Genomic DNA, 23,541 nt, shown 5'->3' on the forward strand with positions numbered 1-23,541 from the left:
GATTACACACTTGGATTCAACAAAACCAATAATGGGCATTGTTGTACTCAATTTAATATATTTTTCACGCTGATTCTAAATATGGTTTTTAAAATGTGCAATTCTGATTTTTTTTAATCTTTAAAGAAAATTTAAACTTCAGTCGACATCCGCGTGGAAAGTGTTTTATTTTGTATCTGTGATTCTTTACAGGGCCGTCATACATTGTGATGGAGTATCTTCCAAATGGCAACCTTCTGATGCATCTCAGAAACAGCAGACAAAGAGTCGAACAACTCGATGTTCATAGAGCTAGTATAAGAACGACATTGTCACCGACAGACCTTATAAGATATGCATACGAGATCGCTAATGGCATGGCATATCTCGCCAGTATGATGGTAAGTTGTCAATGCACATAGAGCTAAATGTAGTATAAGAACTATATATATAGGCCTACGTTGTCACCGACAGACCTAACAAGATATGCATACGAGCTAATGGTATACAAATATATGAATACATGAATACAAAAGCCACCTAAGTCCATGCGAAGTTATTTTGAGAGAAAAACCCGTGTATCATTTTAATTCCTTCAGTTAGATTTACCTGGTCAATATGGTAAGTTTTACGTGCAAATGAGTGGATTAACCTGTATTAGGTATGACGATTAGCATTTCAGGGACTTCGTGGGGTTCATTTTAAATTTTGGTTTTTTGAATCATATACAAAGACAACAATGTTATAATGAGATTACCACTAGTAAGATAATACAAAATAAAGCACACAGGTATGTATAATGTTGATAAGCATTCTGCCATGTAATATAAACCACACACTTTCCTTTATTAAACCCATTTTTTGTTCAAAAGTCATTCTCTAGCAATGAATGTGTTACAAGTGGACTTTTATACATACTGGATTTCAATCAATGTGTTACAAGACTCAAATCATGGACTTGGGTGATTCTTTCATACATGCTATTTTTCACATGCCCAATAGACACAGAGAATGAATTTGAGTTGTTCTTTCATGCATATGACAGGCCTATGTATAGCAACAATTTCCCATGCTTAACTCAATTTGGCCAAAGTATGGACTTAGGTGGCTTTTGTATTCATATATTCATATACTGCCATGAGAGGTTCTGGTTAAAACTATGGGCCCGAGGTGAGATCAATAGTACTATTGATCTCAACGAGGGCCCATAGTTTTAACCAGAACTTCGAATAAAGGCAGATTATATTTGTTTTATATACTACATTAATATGTTCTTTGTTCATTGATTGGTTGAAAGAAAATTATTTGAAGTTTTGACTCTCCAGCTTCTATCCTGAGGTGAGATCAATAGTACTATTTTCTGAGGGGCGCAGCCCCGAAGGAAAATAGTATTAATTGATCTCAACGAGGGACCATAGTTTTAACTAGAACTTCGAATAAAGACAGTATATATTTGTTTATATACTTCATTAATATATTTTTGTTCATTGATTGGTTAAAAGAAAATTATTTGAAGTTTTGACTCTCCAGCTTCTATCCTGAGGTGAGATCAATAGTACTATTTTCTGAGGGGCGCAGCCCCGAAGGAAAATAGTATTAATTGATCTCAACGAGGGACCATAGTTTTAACTAGAACTTCGAATAAAGACAGTATATATTTGTTTATATACTTCATTAATATATTCTTTGTTCATTGATTGGTTAAAAGAAAATTATTTGAAGTTTTGACTCTCCAGCTTCTATCCTGAGTGAACAGCACGACCAATTTAAGCACAACCTATATTTTGCCCTTCAAAAAAATCGAATATGCTAAAAATCGAGCTAACCAATTACAGCAGCGCGAAATCACGCTATGGCAGTTTCGCGTGCGTGAACTGTTCCGTCGCATCGAATGCGAGCACGCGGAAGGCATGGTCAAGAGTACTATTTACGGCTTGGAGGTACTATTTACGGCCCATCCGGGACATTGCAAATACTATTTACGGATAGGAGTACTGATGGTAGAACTATTTTTGGTCATGTGATCCACTTTTAACCAATCAATGAACAAGAATATATTAATGAAGTATATAATATGGCATATCTCGCCAGTATGATGGTAAGTTGTCAATGCACATAGAGTTAGTATAAGAACTACGTTATCACCGACAGACCTTATAAGATATGCATACGAGATCGCTAATGGTATGGCATATCTCGCTAGTATGATGGTGAGTTGTCAATGCTCATTGAGCTAGTATAAGAACTACGTTGTCACCGACAGACCTTATACGATATGCATACGAGATCGCTAATGGTATGACATATCTCGCTAGTATGATGGTATACTAATATTAACTGTCTATGAGTGTGATGGTCGAAATATAATCACAAGGTGAAAGATGAATTGTTCCGTTCCACGAGCCGGAACGGCGAGTGGAATGGAACACACACCCCGAGGATCGTACGTATTACTACCGCGGGAGTAACACGCACAGCGCTAGTAGTAAATTCCAATTTTCTATGCTTTACCTCACTTGTTTGGCTTAAAATTAAAAAGAGACATATCTGACAGTAAAAGCTAACATTTTGTGGAAAATAAGTACTAATCTACTTTTACAGAAATGTTATAATATGGCTTTAAAATGCATTAAAATTAAATAACAGAAAAACAATGAGGTAAATAAGGCACTACGTGTTATTTGATCCCATACCACTATCGGTCCGATTAGGTACTGATGATTCTAATTGTCATAACCTGGTGATATACCGTAAAACCCCGTCTACAAGCATATAGAGTGCTTCTGATGAAAGCTACATTAATCCAATTAAGTATGCTTGTAGACGGGGTTTTACGGTAGGCTTAATAAATTACACCAACCATAATAATTAACATTTGTATAGTTAATAGTCGATTTTCATTTAAATAAAAAACGAAATCACTATCACGGTTGTTTGATGGAATCAGATTATTATTTTTTTTAAACAAAATATCATGTACAACCAACATTTAGGCTTAAACAGCTAAATGTGATATCATACTAATATATACGGATGCTTTTGAGTCATTCTAAACTTTAATTTCCCATCTTTTACAAAATGATTCACTTTTATAGCATTTTTATAAAATGTATCTATTAATGACAAAATTGGTGGCGCTATTTAAGTACTGGAAATTACTCTTTAAAGCTTTTAATACAAATAATTCATAACGTCTACATATCCTTAAAAGCAGGAAAGTTGAAAAAGAAGGAGGAAGAACGGAATTATATCCTTGAGATAATCCCGTAGGTTATCCTGTCGCACCTATTCATAGTCCTTTATTCTCAAGTAGTTACACATCTACTTGAAAGTAGCCTTTGATGTGATGTGTGTTGCCGACTACGGTTGATTAATTTTCACTCCAGAATTGAAACCATATCCAATTTTTCTATAGATAATTCCTTGAAAGTATGACACGTGTGTGTTAAGTACCTGATATTGCTCTGCAGGGATACCACACGTGGATACTATAAGAAAGAAATGTAGTTTTGTAGAGATTCCAAAAAAATCCGCCCATTTTGGAACATATATTAATTATTTAGGAGAGTGTTTTAGGATTTTGTTAGAAACGGGATGATTTTTGATCATCTATATTTTACTGTTTTAATGTATTTTCCTGTCATTTCCTGCAAACCTAATAAAGATATTTTGATAATTGAAAATAGTCTGTATCATAAATGGTAGAGGTTGAAAGCGTAACCAAGCGTGCAAAATTATTATTTGCCATGGAACTTCGGTCATATTTTATTTGAAATAAACTGGATGTTAGGATCTGCATGCATGGTATGCATAGTATTGATGGTATACAGACACTGACCTTTCCCTAAAACTAGTAAGCAGCAACTTGTGTATCACACCCGTCATGGGTTCGAACCCTTTGTTGTATTTTATTGTTAAACCTAAATAGCGTGATTGCTTTTGAATGAGCGGCAACACAAATATTTTGTTTGAGGATAGCTGGATCTATCTCCTTTCTTTACATCTTCTCTGTTAAAAGTTTTCAATGCAATGCATGGACTTGGGTCACCATACTATATGCCCTCCGGCAATTCAGTGCTTGGGTTACTTTCAACCACTATTCCAGGCTATTTTTATAATGGGGTTTGCACCAAGCTATGTTCACTACAAGTTTTACTTTGTTCTAGACTCTGGTTATCATTGTTATATGTTTCCGTTGGTATTTCAAATTGATTCTTTGCACTAAAACAACAGCTTAAATTATTTTCATATAATCACATGAGGAAAATTTATGAAGTGAAAATAAGTAAAAATAAAATAGGATAAAGTATCAGTGTCTATGGTCAGGCAGACAAAAAATGCCCTGGGCAGTCTATTAATTCCTTGCATGCTCAAGAATTCATCAAGATTCAACATTAACCAAGGTAAAATTGTTACTACTGCATAAAGAATAAAGGTTTAGAAAATATTATTAAGAGAAAGAACCATCTTAAAAAGAAAATATTAAAAGAAAGAATAACTATCTAAATAAGAAATTGACCTCTGCATATTTGAATAACAATGTTGAACTTTACCACATAGGCCTACTGAGTGTATACCACTGAGTTGCACAGAGGTCAAGGGAAGAAGGGAAAGGGTTATTTCTCATGGTTGGGTTGGTGCTTGGAGCCCTCCTGCTGACAGTGGTATGTGAAAATAAGACCAGGGAAAGAAGATTTATTGCCCTCGCTTTTCTCTAATCGAGGGTAATTTTCCTCAAGTTCTTTAAGGACCCGTCCAGCTGATGTCCTTTTATTGTTTATAAAATTTCCTTGCTGCTTGTTTCACCTATTCCAGCTGTTTTAACGGCAGTATTAATCACCTACCCCTTGCAAATAAAGAAATATGATTTAGGATAGCGCTATCTACAGTTTGCATTTAGTTAACAATGAAGCCAATTCTCGCTATTCGCAATAGGGGCGCCGCCAGCGGTTTGTGATGTAATCGTGATGTATCATGGCAAAGGTCGACATCCAAGTCCGCGCAATACGAATATTACCATGCTATTACATAGGAACACGTGACAATATTTTTTAGTTTGTCAATATAACGGTATTACACGCAAATCGATAGAGAAAAAAATTAATTGTGCACATTTCAAATCACATTATTAAGTATTATTGAGTATGTGTATTCGCGTGTAACACCTTTATTTTGACAAACTAAAAAATATTGTCACGTGTTCCTATGTAATAGCATGGTAATATTCGTATTGCGCGGACTTGATGTCGACCTTTTCCCATGATACATCACGATTACATCGCAAATCTGCTGGCGGCGCCCCTATTGCGAATAGCGAGAATTATATATACACTAGGCGGTTACCCGTATTTGGCGGTTCTCGGCTGTCGCGATTACCTGGCTGACTGTACTCACCAAGTTTTATGCCCATACATGTAGGACAGTTTTTACTAATTTGACCTCAGATGACCCCTTGTGACCTCGAAATGACCTTCCAAAATTTGGCTCTAAATGTTGACTGTACCCACCACGTTTCATGCCCATATGACAGTTTTTAGTAATTTGACCTTGGATGACCCCAAAATGACCTTCCAAAAATTTGACTCTAAAGGGTGACTGTACCCACCAAGTTTCATGCGCATACGACATTTTTTACTAATTTGACCTCAGATGAACCCTGGGTGACCCCGGATGACCCCAAAATGACCTTCCAAAAATTTGACTCTAAAAGTTGACTGTACCCACCAAGTTTCATGCCCATACGATAGTTTTTTACTAATTTGACCTCAGATGACCCCTCGATGACCTCGGGTGATCTTGGCCCACTAACTGAAACAAACTTGCTCTGTCTGAGGTCCAGATGCACCCATCCACCAAGTTTGAGAAACAACCGTGCTATGCAATTGTGCAAAAAGAGTCATCGGTACCTCTCGGGGCACCGATAGTGCTACGGTACCAAATATTGTGCCTAAGGATAAAGACCATTGCTCGCCGAACCCATAAAGCCCAGGTTCTTGTTGTCGGTTCGTTATAATCAAACACTGAATTGCTATGAAATAAAACGCTGTACGAAACCCAGTACTAAATATTTCTTAATCGGCCAAGAAATCTACTCTTTTCCGAAACGAAGTTTAACAAATAATTATGTACTTAAAGGCATTACATTTCCCAATGCACCTCATTTTTAGTATTTAAAAGCTAAATAAGAGGAACGTAAGCACATCCTGATAGGTTTCGTCAGTATTGCCATAGCAACATAATCATGAATTTCAAAATGTGTAATTTTTCAAACTTTTTATTTTTCTAGTGCATCCATCGAGATTTAGCTGCCAGAAACATCCTATTATCACGAGATGGCGTGTGTAAGCTGTCAGATTTTGGTTTAGCTAGAGATGTTGTGGACAGCGGTGTATACCAAAGGAAAACACAGGTATGAGAGTCATATCATAATGCATGCCCTTGTCTGCTAATGAAATCCTTTCAATTATAATATATTTTGCATGTCTCCACATAACTAAAAACATTCGATTTAAAATAATTGAGTTATCGTCAACAGGTAGTGCTCCTAGAGCACTAATCTTAACTGTAACAACTACACGCTGCATAAAAATGTAGGTAACAGTTTGGAACATTCTTTACTGTCGGTTTCAACTTTCCAGTTTATTGCAGTTTAACGCAAGTTCCGTTTAGTATATAACCACCCAACAAATTCCATTCTAGTCCCCTCCTAAGGATCTTAATAAGCTATATATTCCAATTATGCATGGGTCAGTGAATGTGATAGCTCTGAATTGGTTCTTAATTATTTTAGAGGGACCTTTGGAGAGATCCCCGGGAGGGACCACCCCCTCCCCAAGTAGAGTACAAACTTTTGTGATTGATACACATGATGAAAGTAATAATATTCAACACCGGATTTCCCCCATGCATGGCGACCACGTGTACAATGTCCCCATACATACTGGTCACATGGCTATTTATTATTACCGCATACTGACTAACAAAAAATTAGTATAAACCGTCACTGAATAATGTGTGACGTGCCCTGTGGAATTCGCCGAACGCGGGCAGCGACAAGTACATAAATCAGTTCTGTATACACTCGAAGCATTTCAGCGACGCCCTCTATTAGTTATTATAAATAAGATAACCGGTTAATAGTTTAGTGCTGCAGAATGGTGCTCCAATACAAGAAAATTGTTCATTTTGGGTGAAAAGCATGAAAATTGGTACAAAGGTAGCTTTTTGCATGCTAATCAAATTTTGATCCGGGACAATCTCAATTTCTGTCCCAAAATCCAATATGGCCGCCAAATTTAAAATGGCCGCCACTATTACAGTAAAACGATACTTTTATGGTTTAAAAGCTTTTACTGAGCTTAAATTTGACACAAATGATATCTAAATGTATGGTCTGGCATCTATACTTATGTGTCACATAAAACTATGCATCTAAAATCCAACATGGCCGCCAAATTCAAAATGGCTGCCTTTATAACAGTAAATCGGTACTTTTATAATATAAAAGCTTTTACTGAGTTTAAATTTGACACAAATGATATCTTAATGTATGGTTTGGCATCTATACTTTTAAATCACGTAAAAATATGCATCCAAAATCCAACATGGCCGCCAAATTCAAAATGGCTGCCGGTTACTTATGAAGTCAGTCATTTTACAGAGGATTTATTTGGAACTTACAATGGATTCAAAGGAACAGTTTGTCGTCTGTACTTACTGGCCTAATAAAATCAAAATTCAAAATACAACATGGCCGGCAGATTCAAAATGACACCACTATTACAGAAAATCACAGTACTTCTAATTTTGATAATCTTTTACGGAACTTAAATTTGAAACTTATGATAGTCAAATGCACAGTTCAAGTGGCATCTTTACTAATTGGCTACACAACAAAATGCTTTGAAATATGGCCGACAAATTCCAAAAAGGATTCAAATGACTGATTTGCATTTGCAACTGGCCTAAACTGTAAAGAACGTCATTACCTGGCAAGTTCAATTAATACAGAGCATAAAAAAGACAGGTAGCTTAAAACATCTGCCTTCATTTTTACTCTAAATTGACTACCTCTAATTACCGTTGTTCACAGTCCCCATGACATTTACAGTACGTAGTACATGCGACTCCAGTCTTTACACATTTGCACAGACCAAGGCACCCTATGTTCACATTGCAGCCGCACTTGATAAGTTCTTGGTAAGATTTACAAGCTTCAGGCAGTGTCATCCACAGAGGCTGCCACAAATTAGAGGTCTCGTTTGTCTATCCCCACTCAGCTGGGTCCGGCAACTCTGGGGCGCGTAATAAGGCTTGACCCCAGACATAAGCAGCATGAAATGTTGCTCTTTTCATATGCTTGAAGAGCGCTGCCAAGGTTGGTGGGATACACTCAACTGACCTTCCCTTCTGAGTGAAGAGTTCTCTGCGTGCATCATCAACACTATTAGAGGAACTTGCTCTGTCTCTGGTCGTACATAAGGACAACAAACCGCTCAATTGTCGGCATGTGATCACTCAACTCCTGCTCTGATGGTGGAACTCTACTGAGAGCTGCAAATAAGTCTACAACATCAGTGAAGATCTTGCTCGTTTGCCATGCCGTTTTCTTTCCTCAGTTAAGAAAGAAGTATGCCTGATCGCAACCGGTGAACCAATGAAACATAAGTAGAGACATAGATTTCTCTGGTCCTAAAGTCTGGGCAATTGCGTGTGCTGGTATGAGTCTGCAATTCTTATCTTACCTGTGCCAAATAATACCCAAAATTCAGTAAGATTAATTTGGGGACACAAAGCTGTACACAATACAACCACATCTGTGTCCACAGTACGTATCATGACTCGCTGGCATCCAGTAGCAGCAGCGTCAGCTGCATGCAACAGAAGCCTGGTATCCGCTTCCTCGTGTGTACAAGGAGACAAGCGCCCTGTTTCCTCATGGGGTATCCAGTGTGGTCAATTTGCCAAAAGTAGAGATTACTTTCCCTTCAGTGTGGATTGTTACAGACTGTTGAGCCAGGAAAGCAAATAGTTCCATCTTGTTTTCGTCGATCCGTAGAAAAGCTTGCCAATTACCTGGTATCTTGGTGTCTGGCTGCACACGTCTCCTTGTACCTTTTCCACGCTTCTGTCTTGTCATTGCCTTGAGACTATTTGGAATGTATTCATCATCTACTCTGTTGGCATTCCTGAGCTGGGACTGCACAAACGGCAAGAATACAAGCTCTGAGTACTCACTAAAGGTTTTTGCTGGACCGGGCTTCAGTATTTTAACGATTGCAGCACCATCAAGAAGAATAGCGTCTACATCGGGGATCTCTTCAGGTGGAGGAGGATATGTTTCTTGGAAACATCTAAGTAGGTCTGCCTTTGTTCCTGAATGCAGATTTCCAAATTTGGATAATGATGGTGTATAACTCTGATTCTCATGACGGATTTGCCTTAATCTGCTTCGTCTTAATGCTTTCTACTGTCTCTTCGAATATGACTCGCGCCATTTCTGGTCCTGCTACCATCCAACGCATTAATTAAGATGGGTTCTCTGTTAGCCCTACGGCACCACCATCACATTTCACAACAGAATTATTCTGCTCGTGTGCATGGTCAAGAGGACAGCAACTTCAGGTACATCAGGCTCCTTTGTGTGAAGAACTGCGGGAAGTATACTGGTGTAATCTTCAGGAAATTGTGCCATTGTCTTCTGTTTAGGGTGACTGTGCTGAACTTCAGGCATATCTCGTTTCTCTCCAAGAATATTCTTGCTTTGGTGTTGGAAGAGGGATATACCAGTCCCGTGAAATGAAGCTCGGGCTGTTGTAGAGGTAGGGTTATGGTCTATATTATCAACTGCGGCAGTTGTGAAAAGACCATGGCGAAGATTTGCTGGACAGACAACATGTTCAGTTTCATATCTTGAACACACTTCATTGCCTAAATCCTTTGAAATGGACAGGACTCGATCATATGATACAGAGACGCCAAGATCGTACATCTTGTCGATCAATCCACGCTTCCGTGTTCTGGCGTGAATTAGAAGTCCTATGTAAATAGGTAGGGGTGGTTCATGATCCACGCTGTGGTATAAAGATGTTGAGCGTACCCTGCGTCGAATTATGAGATTGTAACGCACGAGTTGTGAGACACTGAGCATCGCTTGAGTATCAGTAGCATTGCTAGATTGCTGGACTATACAGGACCCGTCATTATCACGCCAACTAGGGTCATTAAAGATTGTTGAACAGATTGTTGTTGACAATCTTTAGAGAATGAGCCGGAGAATTCAGATTTGTCATGCTTCAGCATGTCCGTGCGAACTAAAGTATGGTTCACTCTTACTTTCCTTTATTTTTATCTTTTCTGCACGCTTCAATTTAGTGGTATTGTACTTATACTTGCATTGTTTGTGCCACTTGGCTACATTGGACTTCAGAGTTGCAGCAATTCCTGTTCCATCATCTAGCGCTTCTAAATTCAAACTATCTGGAAGTTCCCCTAGTTCTTTAAACTTTTCCAAATTACTAGCGATGTTAGCATACACCAAACCAATACCATAATCAGGGTCTTTATTATCACCTGGCCATCGCAGTGTTTCGTTAGCAGCTTTTTGGCACAAAATGCAATTGTTCCAATCTATTGGCTCTGACAATTCAGATGTTGAAGGCATTTCTAGAAGTTGCCCCTGATCTAATAGTCTAAATGAGTTTTCCATGGTTAGTATTTTTCAGCCTTTAGAATACTGCAATTCGCTCTCTCTATCTCTCTCTCTCTCTTACATGTTTGTGGGTGTACACTATGTTTTATATAAGTTTACTTTCATATCATAGCGAAGAAAAACATTACTTTTTACATTCATTTCATTGTCAAATGAACGAATTTGGCAGCCATTTTGAATTTGGCAGCCATTTTGAAAATGCAAAAATATTCAACCTACTCTATTCTAGAGTATTTTGAGTGGCAATCAGAGAGAAATAGCTATTCCAAGCTGATATCCATGATCAGTTCGACATTTTTAGGAAAATTGGCGGCCATTTTGAAAATGGCCGCCATTTTGAAAAATAGGAAAAATTTCAATTGGCCCCGGATCCAAAATGAATCAGTATACACTACAGTACATCTGAGCCAAATTTCATGCTTTTCACCCAATTTGAACAATGGTTTCACCATTCCGCAGTGCTAGTTATAGGGGATTCGTCAGTATGTGGTGATGATCACAACACTATAGCCGGTTAACCATAATTTAGCCATTCTAACTCTGGTTTATGCCATGTTAACCCTGGTTGATCATGAGGGTATACTTTATTTCATTTGTTATTTCATTCATCTAGATTCGTGTACACCTGTTTCCTTCCTTTTTTAGGGTCGTGTACCTATTCGATGGATGGCATTGGAGTCGTTAATAGACAACGTGTACACTATACAAAGTGATGTCTGGTCATTCGGTGTCTTGCTCTGGGAGGTTGTCACGATAGGTAGGTAGGACTATACCGTAGGCATGACTATCAAAACAGTGGATAACCCCATGAGAACTACCTGCCGATTGGCCAAAAAGAAGTTTTCATATCAATTGGACCAATCAACAACATTGTTAGAATAATTTATCCACACAAAATATTGGGTGAATTATTTGCAAAGCTCCATTCTGATTGATGATTAAAGTGAAGATATCATGTATTTGACCAATCAGAGGCAATGTTAGATCGGCCGGTAGTGCTCAGGGGTTTAATAACAGCTGTTTGATGGGAATTCATACTATCAAATCCATTTCTTGGTGCCATACCGTGTTACAGTTTCATGCTGCTACGCAGCACTTCATCAGACTGGCAACCTTGCTTCTTCTTCAATTAGAAGAAGCAAGGTTGCCAGGCTGCGTCGCAGCATGAAATTGTAACAAGATAGGGCCAATGTCACAAAAAATGAATTTGATTAGTATGAATTCACATCAAACAGTTACTGACAATCCAGATGAATCTAATACAACTGGTTAATAGCTGTTTAAAATGTTTCGTAACAAACTCTGGGTTGACATTTTTATACTTGGTTCTCTGGGTTGAACTTGATAGGATGAACAAATTTTAATTTTAACTAAAATAATCAACACACATGAATGTTTAGAAAAACAAAACAACAACAACCAAAAAAAATTAAATCTATAAGAATTAGGTTAGTTTTGAATGATGTTCGTCACATTAATAGCGGAAGGTACCTGATACATATTCTATAGAAACGTGACGTAATTCCACTCCCCCTTCCCATAATTTCAACTATCCCTGCTATTATAAATGCCATACTTCAGTACTCGTCGAATGCTTGATTAAACACAGATAAAAAGTGGTACTATATCCTAATTTGTATATTGTTTTTATAGGTTCCTACCCATACCCAGGAATGTCATCAAAGAAATTAATCCGAGACTTGCAGAGAGATTACCGTATGCCAAAACCAGATCACTGCAGGGAAGAAGTGTAAGTAGTAATACTCTACTCATGGGCGTCCACTGTACAAACCCAATTGAGGTTATCCGTGTTCTATAAGTTGCCTATCTATAGGCGACTGCTATACCTTGTTTATAGGACTTTCAAAAGAAGTACCTGCATGTGCAACCATGACTGCTTCAAAATAACCCGCCAAAGTCATGCAGGTAACTCCGAGGTCGTGCATTCAATTGGTTTGAATGAGGAATACTACGAGAATCAGCGCCTTTTGTTAGAAGTCACGCATGAGTAATGTGAATAACCTCTATTTTCTTTTCAACGAATTGTACATTATTACCATATTTAGGATCAGCGTAACAAATGCATTAAAATGAGTACAAACAAGTCCATTATTGGTTCTGTATTTTTTTAGATACAGTTTCTTACACTGATTCGAAGACATGCACAAATTGAGACCATAGGCCTTGAAATATAATTCGGTGTCAGACACAATCCTTAAACACGGCACAAGTTCTAAGTCAGCAAAAACATAACTTTTCCAACATTAATTTGGAACCTTGCTAACATAACTTTTCATGCCGACTTAGCCACCTCTACTTTAATGAGACAACTCTTGATACTTTGAAGAAAAAAATATCAACACTTGGACGCTATTAATACATAGATATGGTTACTTTTTATGTTGAAGCCTATGGCCAGTACGCAGAGCTTTAATGATTTTATGCTCGTGTGTTTTTATACAGCTATACTATCATGACTGATTGTTGGAAATCTGATCCAAGAACAAGACCAAACTTTGACCAATTACGTAATGCTCTAGAATCCATACTTATCGAATCAAGAGTAAGTATTAATGGGGTAAAGTATTCGTAGGATAACCACTAGGAGACAAAAATCATTTGGCCGTATTAGCCCTGCGGGGCTTTTCTAAAATTGAACATACTTATAGAATCAAGAGTAAGTAATAATGGCGGTAAGGTAGGGTGGTATATTCGTAGAAAAAACACTAAGAGACAAAAGTCATTAGGTTTATATGCCCTGCGGGGCTTTTCTAAAATTGGACATACTTATAGAATCAAGAGTAAGTAATAATGGGGGTAAGGTAGGGTGGCATATTCGTAGAATAAACACTAAGAGACAAAAGTCATTTGGCAATACCAGCCCTGCGGGGCTTTTCTAAAATTGAACATACTTATAGAATCAAGAGTAAGTAATAATGGCGGTAAGGTAGGGTGGTATATTCGTAGAATAAACACTAGGAGACAAAAGTCATTTGGCTTATAAGCCCTGCGGGGCTTTTCTAAAATTGGAGATACTTATAGAATAAAGAGTAAGTAATAATGGGGGTAAGGTAGGGTGGTATATTCGTAGAAAAAACACTAAGAGACAAAAGCCATTTGGCAATACCAGCCCTGTGGGGCTTTTCTAACATTGTACGTACTTATAGAATCAAGAGTAAGAAATAATAGGGGTAAAATAGGGTGGTATATTCGCAGAATAAACACTCTAGGAGATAAACATCATTTGGCCTTACTAGCCCTGTGGGGCTTTTCTAAAATTGGACGTACATGCATGTTGACATAAAACTTCCACTCCCAAAGTAGAATATTAAGGCAATGTCTGCGAGTGTATGGATTTCAACTAGCCCATTCTGTCTGGAGTAGATCGAGGTATGAATGCAAATTACTTTTGTAGCATCTTATCAATATTGTGATTATTAACAACGACATTTCTGTATTGTTATTTGTTTCAGAATTATCTCGTTCTTGACTTCGATGAGTGTCTGTACGACTATGCCTATGGCGGCAGCTCTGAAAATACGAGCAGTTTGGAATTTTCAAACTCGCACTAACTTACAGGGATTCTCAATCAAGTTAGCTCGCGGTTCACAGAGACAGAAGATGTGAAGGGGTGAAGGCCCAATGCACCTTGCTTTGCTATGTTTACTGTAGATTTCAGAGCTGCTCAACTTCAAGTACCACCTACCCGTAGTCCATATCCTCAAGCTGGATCTGGCCCACGGGCAGCCTATTGAGAACTCTTGCACTGGGAATATGATCACAAAATGGCCAACTCTCTGAGAGCATAGTGCAATACGCAACATTTTAATACTTGAAGTTGCTGACTAAGAATTATTGTCCCCAAGCTATTCTTCTGCCAGATGAGGTTGTTTGTAATATGGCCATCAAACATAGAAATAAGAGATCCATAGTATATATCTCCAAATTAAACTAAATCTCCAATCTTTCATTTTCCAGCTAATCACTTCTTTTTACGGTTTACATGGGTAGTGATAGACTTATTGTCCTTATTTATTGTGTTGACTTTTCAATTTATATATATTACCGACTATACGGTGTATTGTTGGTCGAAGCAGCAGAAAAAAAGTAGTTCACAGCATCTTGCGAATGGTAGTGAGCTTTAGCAACAATTGCGTTGCTCAATTCATAGAAGAATTCAAATATCACAGATACTTTTGTAGGTCCTGTGGTTCTTGAGTTATGTTGTAAAGAGGGCTGAAACAACACTTTTGTAAAACGTACATAACTCATTAATAACAATAAATTAAGCAAGTATTCAAAGTATATGATTTGTAGAATGAACTGTTGCAAAACATCAAAGTTTTATTTTTCAATAATATATTGATTCAGATAATGAAAATGCTTCGACCAACAATACCCCGTATACCCTTAAATAGGCAGAAAGAAAAGATACGCAAGTATGAAAGAGATTATACCCAAAGAGTACCGACTCAAAATTACGTCGTTTGTATTAAACCCTACATGTATGGCATATCTTCCATTTTGGGTTGTCGCTCATGGCGGAGTTCGTACTCTTTGGTTTTACCCCATTGGTCAGTATAGTGAAGTGAAATTAGATGAAGCAAGTAATATTCTATAATTTGTTCTTCATAATTGACAAAGCTGTATATATAGATATATATTATTGTAAATAAATTATTAGTTATGTAATGATATCAATATTGTATAGAAACAAAAAAGACCAAATGTGTAAATAGCTAATGAATATATAATATCAACATTTATATAACATTTATATAAATATAGATATATAGATGTATTAAACAGATACTGCTTACCCAAAGTGTTGTGATGACGTCATGTCGACATTGCTTCACGTATTGTTTAATCAACTCGTAATCGGCGGGCCTTATAACATCGCGGATTAATATCAAAATAGTCTTATTTTGAGAACTGTCTCGTGACAACTCGCCAGAAGTATCACAAATTATTTAAGACCTATATTGTATATATCTTATTTAAAACACACAATATAGACCAGGCAGGTCAACTATTTTCTTTTCGGCGTAGTGATCAAAACATAACAATTCCCGCCGATTGCGAGCTGATCAAACTATAACAAAGATAGTTTTTTATGCAAATTATCAAGTTATCAAATTACCGCATTTGTCATTTGAAACTTGTTACGAATCGAATTATGTCTGTACATGAGTAGGCACTGAATCCCATTATGTATTACAACTATACTTTTGAATTATAAGTTTAGAACAACAATCTAGGTCTGTTGACAGAAACGTGTTTCAAGATTCATTACAAGGTGTCCCATAAAAAGATTACATGTAGAAAAGGAACCACATTTTGCGATGGTACATATTAAATGTGACCGTTCACGGCATATGAGCCGTAAATTCCTCCCCCGGTCAATTTTGTTTTATTTCGTGTTTAAAAAATAAACATCATAAATTTAAAAATGGTATATCATTTGACTTCAAACGATATCCAGAAGCGGGGTTATGGTTTGTTAAACTTTGCTCCTTCAACAAAATTATAGCTTTTACGTTTTTACATGTGTCTCTTTTTCCACATTGCTGGCAATAAATATCAAACAGTCATAATTGGCGGTCATTTCAAATCATCCCCAAGTCAACGAGGTTTAAGAAAGTTCTCTCATTGTTAATTGTTGGTTATGCATACCTGTACAAAATACAATGCCTGGTAACCCACCACTTGAACAGGATTTAGCAAAAGCAAACAAAGACCAGAGCTATTAAAAGTTCTATAGCCACCTAAGGTAGAATCTTATTATCCACTTCAACAATAGGATTATTGACTAGTTTTTGACTATCAAAATAAGACGGAAGTAGGGCCAGCTTAAGTTACCGATGAATATGACCTTCGTACACATTTTACACCGTAACTCAGAATACAATTTAGGGAATTTACGGCTCATTTGTGCTGCCGGGTCACAAATTTGATTTATCACACAATTCCATTAATTGTATTGCTTTATTTTACACATTAACCTCAGGACATGTGGTGAATTTTATGTACCATAAACCATTGTAAAAAGAATAATAATGAAAAGAAAAAAAAAGAAAAAGAAAAAAGAAAAGAAAAAGCTCTCACAGACATCAAATAAATTGACAAGGAGTAAAATTCATAAGTTATTTTTAGATTTGGTAATGCTCTGCCAGATCCGGTACAGTTGCATGTCGGGAATCTATTCTAGGATCTGCAGCAGCTATTAAAGGTCAATACTCCCCTTGTAGCTGATTTTGAAAATGTTACCCACAGAGTAAGAATTTTAAATAACTCTACTTGAAACTTATCCTCCCTCTGTGAGAGATTCAGGTTGAATCTTTATGTGAGAGTGTATGGAATTATAGGTGAAGCTGCACCCACAAATCATCGGTCGCAACACATAGAGGCGTAGAGTGAATTTTACAAATTTTCAGTTTCACATAGTGACGTTTAGTTTTAGAGCTAGCTACAGATATTCCTGTTTAACTTTAAAAAAAGATACAGTTTAATAGTTTGAACCTTGAATCTTAAAAGGGCCACCGAGATATACCAGTAGAGCAATATCGACTCCGTTATAAGTAAAATAATCCTTTAACACATTTCTGGGAAACGTATTTTGTTCTTCCCGTACGTATCTAGGCTATATGTTGCGACCGACGAAATGTAGAAGATATTTCCAAAAGCTTCCACAGTGGAAATCTGGACTTTAATAACTATGTAACTATTAGGTTCCACATTGTCTTCACCGTATTGGATACCAATCATTATATAATGCTGGCTATTGTCAAATCAATCATTGTATACATTTCAACCGTATTGTTTATAAAAGATAGTAACAACATTATATGACTGTCATATATCAAACACTAGTGCCCATTTTTTTGCAAAATAAATTTTCTTAATATGTCGTTCTTAAGTCCGGTAAAGGGTATATTGGATTCTTTATTTTGTCTTAAATTGTGTGTCTTAATCTCATTACACTGTAGGCCTGATTATCAGCCTCTAAGAGCTAAACATATCAAAAAAGGTAATTACTGCCTTTTAAATAATTGTCATCATTCAAAAACGGGCTCTTGTAAAATGCGTTGGAAGCATAATTTATTTCTGCGCATTTTGACACCTCATTTGATGCGATAGCCCAGAGAACAATAAAACACCGGTCAATTTAATGTAGTGAGGTCCAGATTTGAAAGTTGCACTTACAACAATACAAAAACACTCAGATATCATTACACAGATTTCCTTCCATTATACATGTTATACTGAATACAAATCAGTAGAATTTACTGGAACTTTCAAATCTTGGGTTACATTGATTTAAATGTACGCTTTGACGTCAATATTTAGTCAATTGCTACAAATTAGGTGTCAAAATGCGCAAAAATACATTCTGCTTCTAACGAATTTTAAAGATTTGTAATACAATAGCCCGTTCTTGAATAATGACCATCATTTAAAGGGGGTAATTGCTTTTTTCAGATGTTTATTTAGATTGCTTACAAAGAGGCATGCACAGCTAGCGTATCTCAAGAAACGATACACTCCAGCGAGAAACCTACTCATGATTGTGCAGGGGTGGACTGGCCACTGTGGCGTTGTGAGAAACCTACTCATGATTGTGCAAGGGTGGACTGGCCACTGTGGCGTTGTGAGAAACCTACTCATGATTGTGCAAGGGTGGACTGGCCACTGTGGCGTTGTGAGAAACCTACTCATGATTGTGCAAGGGTGGACTGGCCACTGTGGCGTTGTGAGAAACCTACTCATGATTGTGCAAGGGTGGACTGGCCACTGTGGCGTTGTGAGAAACCTACTCATGATTGTGCAGGGTGGACTGGCCACTGTGGCGTTGTGAGAAACCTACTCATGATTGTGCAAGGGTGGACTGGCCACTGTGGCGTTGTGAGAAACCTACTCATGATTGTGCAAGGGTGGACTGGCCACTGTGGCGTTGTGAGAAACCTACTCATGATTGTGCAAGGGTGGACTGGCCACTGTGGCGTTGTGAGAAACCTACTCATGATTGTGCAAGGGTGGACTGGCCACTGTGGCGTTGTGAGAAACCTACTCATGATTGTGCAGGGGTGGACTGGCCACTGTGGCGTTGAGGCCAAACAAAAGAGTGGAAAAAAAGAAAGAATAAGAAGACAAAACCTGGAGTTATGGCTGTAGCAAGTGGGGCACGAGTCAGTAGTAATACATTTTAAAGTTTGTAATAGCGAATAAAATTTGGTTCGCGCCCCCCCCCTCCCCTCACCCCAAACACACTTTTTAGATTCTTGTGTATCCTGCCGAGAGAAAAAAGGGGTCTATAATTCAGTGAACTATAATTGTTAGCAAAAGGGCTGGTCTCTTTATATTTGTCACGGTCGCCTGTACAAACACCAGTCCGCTCCTGTGATTGTTCCCAAAAAGATTAAATGTAGAAATTACCAGATAATTTTGGGCAGGATAAACCCATATGTGTCATTGGCCCTTAAACATATTTGAATAATTCTGCAAAACCTTTGCCGCTAAAATGTCAGCTTGCCAGCACAAAAGAATCTGCTCCTGAAGTTCAGCATTCAGCAACGTGCTCAATGGAAAAGATAGCCTACAAGGTCAAAGATGCTAGGAAGCTTCGCATGAATCTGCAACCAGATAAAGCTACTGGTACTGACGAAATCCCTGCAAGAGTACTAAAGCAGTGCAGTGCAGAACTTGCAAGACCACTCAGGCTGCTGTTTGAGCTTTGCTTCTCCAAAGGAGTTTTCCCAAGCCAATGGAAGATTGCATCTGTCATGCCTTTTCACAAGAGAGATTCGAAGTCTAGTCCATCTATATATGTACCGCCCCATCTCTTTGCTCTGCATCATCAGCAAGGTCATGGAGGCTGTTGTACAGAACCAGCTTCAGATGTACCTCCTTGAAATCTGACTGATTTCAGATAGACAGTTTGGATTTAGGCCACACCATAGCACAGCTGATATCCTCACCATTCTGACTCAAGGGTGGTCCAACTCCCTGGCCAGAGGCAACGAAGTGTACCTGATTGCCCTGGACATCAAAGAGGCATTTGACAAGGTCTGGCATGGTGGCCCTTGCGCGTAGCTCATGGCAAAATGAGTATCCGGCAAGCTGCTCACCTGGATTAAGAGCTAGCTACATAGCTGACAGATCGTTCCATCAAAGTTGTTCTATCTGGCCAGTCATCAATGCATCAGTTTCCCCAGGTCAATATTGGGCCCACTTTTATCAGGGGCGCAGCAAGAGCCTCGTGGGCCCGTGGACAAGAAACAGTTCGGGCCCCTTTTAGCAAGGCCATATTTACATTTGGGCTAGATGGCCAAATTGCCCTGTGCACGTTTTTCCTAGCCCGAAAATAGCATGTTTTGGACCAAAATATGGTAATTGCAAAATTTTTGCGCGCTTCGCGTATATCATACTAGCCCTTCACATAGCAAAATTCACCTTCATTTTGGGCTAAAATGGTCTAAAATTAAGAATTTATTTTGCGCGCACATGTCCTATTCAGATCAGAACTAAATATATTTATCTCCCTCTAATATGCAATGCCTCTGCCACCACTGTCGATCTTATAGTAGGTCCCCAATATGCGTCTCTGTCTTGGATGAGTGCCAGCCCCACCACTCTAGGATTGTTAGACTCCATCCAGAGGAAGGCCCTTCGAATCATAGCTGTGAGCGAAGAGGAAGCTATCAGAGAGCTGAACATCACACATCTCCATCAAAGACGTAAAGTTGCTGCAGCAACAGTCCTCTACAAAATGCCCACCAGATCTGACGGCACTGCTACCCAAGCCATTTGTAGTCAGGAGAGCTACCTGCTCCAGCTTATCCATGCCTTGCCATGCTCTCACAGTACCAGTTTCTAGAACCATATCTACTGGCAGGACCTTCATCTACACTGAGTTCGCGTTTGGAAGGCCAGATGGAGTAGTCGGAGACAATGGCGCACCATCCTTCAAGAGCAGGGTGCATATGCATCTCATTTTATGTGTCTAATGGGAGCGAACATGGACCTTTTAGAATATCATTATTTCTTAATTGTATGTCAAAAGTATATAAAACTATACATTTTTGGAAAGGAAATGAGTCAAGGAATCCCATGGTGAAATCACAAAAATTCACTTTTTTACCCCAATTTTTTTGTGACAACTTAGAAAAAAATCCGTTCGGAGTAAAAAAAATTCAGTTAGCTTTTCATAAAGAAGAGACATGAACTTAGGGAAGGTTTTTTTTTTTTTTTTTAATTCGTCTCTTTTTTCGAAATATTGAAAAAAAACATGTGAAAAAAGCAATTTTGTTAAGCTAAAAATTGCACAGAATGGTGTATATTTTTGTTTAAAACAAATATTTTGAAAAAATGAGAAAACCTTCCCTAGGCTTTGATGTACTCTAAACGATAGTGCAAAAAGTTAACCTTTTGCTTGCATATTTTTTGAGTTATCTTGTCACAAAAATCGTGCAATATTGTCAAAAGTGAACTCTGAGAAATCGACGTTTTAGTAAAAAAATGTCAAAATTATGCACAAAACGTCCTTATATTTTAAAACGGTAAGACTTTCACGCTTGTAAAAGCTGTATCTGGTGCATGGTCTAAATATGCATCTTTTTGCACCAATAAATCTATATGTCTGCTGTCAGTGCGCCAAAATTCAAAATAATTAAAAAATCTAAGTGGCATTTTGACTGCAAATTTTTGTTTTGTTTACACCACATTTGCTGGCGTGAACAACAAACCGAATGCGCCTAGACTGCGTTGGACATACGCGCAGAGTTGCGCCGCGTCACGCAACGCGAATCGCGCGCGTAATCACAATATTTCGCATTCGCGCATTTCTGACTCATTATTTCCCGCCAATTTACTAAGCTGTCTTGAGCCATGTGACTTTTTAGAGTTGAAAAGAGTGAAACAAATCAAGCAAAAATACGAGTAAATATTAGCAAGTTGTATTTTATCAGTTTCAAGTGAAAGAATACATCTTAGTGTTGATAAATATCATGAAATCTCAAATTCGGGCGTGAACGAATGTGTCTTCCATTACTTTGGCCTTAAGTTACTGTACCCCTTCACTCTTGTTGTTTCCTAAGCTGCTGTGAACCACTGATTGGCCCATGTGGTTGTCTTTTATACACAGCAAAAAATAAAAGCTCAATATTGAGTAAAATATTACTCATCACGATAGTAAAAGGAGCTAGTCGAATTTTGAGTAATTTTTACTCAGCTTCGGTTGATTAATTGTTTACTCAGCACATGTTGATTAAACTTTACTCAATATTGAGTAGTTCCCTTTTTACTGAAAGATTAGACTACAATTTACTCTTTCACTTGGAGTAATATTTGCTCAACTTTTGTTGAGTAAAATTTACTCAAAATTCGACTAGCTCCCTTTTTACTCAAAGATGAGAGTAAATTTTACTCATTGACTATGGAGTAATATTTGCTCAACGTTTGTTGATTAAATTTTACTCAATATTGAGTAGCTCCCTTGAGTAAAGGTTACTCATTATTTGAGTAAAACTTAAGTGAAAAGATTTGCAAAATGATGAAGAGTAAAGTGTTACTCAACATTTTGAGCAACATGAAACGTATTTTACTCAACAAATATTGAGCAAAAACACTTTCGAGTTGTATTGTGGCTCCATCTGCAGCTGGAACAAAGCAGTATTTTAAACTAAAAGAATGAAAAGAATACGAAATTAAATATAATATTCTGCATATTCCTGGTTTTATTTTCAAAATAGGTATCAAATAAATCACAATATAGCATGTCTATTGTCTCATTACCCAATGTGAGCAAACATAGAATAAAATAGAAGCCGGTCACCTCTCCCAAAAAAAAAAAAAAAAAAAAGTCATTTGAAAATTAATGTTATAGATGCTGAGTGTTTTAAAAGGGACAGAAATTAAGTCTTCACTTCATTATGTTTTAACACTCAAGAATGGTCTAATGTTACCAGGTTCTTTAGTAGCTGATATAGTGTCCAGGAACTGCCAAATAGCAGTGATCAGCCTGTACATGTACTGGATATGCTAAGTCATTGTATGTGAAGGATTTGGTATATCTTGTGCACAAGTTCTACAACTTTCATCACTGTTGCGCATTGAAAAAGCTTGCCTATCCATTATAAAAACACTGTTCTGGATTCAACTTGCTTCACAAGTATATAAATGGCAGCGTGCGTCCAGTAAAGTTGGCGAGGAACCAGTCCAAAGCTGTGCCTTCCTGAAACATGTAAAATAAAAGAAAATGTAATAAAGGACATTAATTTCATGGATTGGGACTATTCAAGTGAAATAAAGCTGCCTTAAAATAGAAAATCCACCATCTTTTCATTGTATCAACCATAAATCAAAATTTGTTTGGTACTCGAAAGTGATGAAGTAGATGGAAGGTTTAAAATATAAATAACCAAATTTATGGATGTCTTATTTTTAAACTGTCTATAATTGGTCAGATGGTATATAACCAAAATGAAAACTCTTGCTGAAATTCTTGAAATATTAAAGCAAATATGACATATTTACATGTAATTTACATTGTAATCACCCATTGCATTGGCATTTCTACTTTCATGCGATTTTGCAAATATTTAAAATATCTTTATAATTATTATATTATTATTCCTGTGATAGCGAGCAATGCTATTTTCAAGGGGACACAAACTTTAGGAGACAAGAATTTACAGAAATGGTAAACAAGATAATTATAAGATTCGCGCTTGATTATTCAAAGTTCACGATAGCCTACACCTGTCGGGTGAGGATGAGAGGTTCTACATGGGGTTTACCCCTTGGCATTTGAGGTTTCATGAACTACACATTCAATGAACTACATGTATTCT

General features: G+C 37.5%; 1 protein-coding gene across 2 annotated transcripts in view; it reads left to right on the forward strand.

Annotated features, from left to right (window-relative positions):
• The window catches only part of LOC140170457 (fibroblast growth factor receptor 2-like), a 93,825-nt gene extending 76,201 nt beyond the window's left edge, over window positions 1–17,624 (forward strand). For both annotated transcript variants that reach the window (XM_072193822.1, XM_072193823.1), the window contains 6 exons: window positions 193–380; window positions 6,266–6,388; window positions 11,336–11,447; window positions 12,344–12,440; window positions 13,154–13,253; window positions 14,164–17,624. In XM_072193822.1, the coding sequence (XP_072049923.1) occupies window positions 193–380; window positions 6,266–6,388; window positions 11,336–11,447; window positions 12,344–12,440; window positions 13,154–13,253; window positions 14,164–14,262 (719 nt within the window). In that variant the 3' untranslated portion in view covers window positions 14,263–17,624. The remainder of the gene's footprint in view (window positions 1–192; window positions 381–6,265; window positions 6,389–11,335; window positions 11,448–12,343; window positions 12,441–13,153; window positions 13,254–14,163) is intronic.
• Window positions 17,625–23,541: the final 5,917 nt, after the last annotated feature.

This window comes from Amphiura filiformis, chromosome 14 (genome assembly GCF_039555335.1).
Source record: "Amphiura filiformis chromosome 14, Afil_fr2py, whole genome shotgun sequence".
Taxonomy (NCBI): domain Eukaryota; kingdom Metazoa; phylum Echinodermata; class Ophiuroidea; order Amphilepidida; family Amphiuridae; genus Amphiura; species Amphiura filiformis.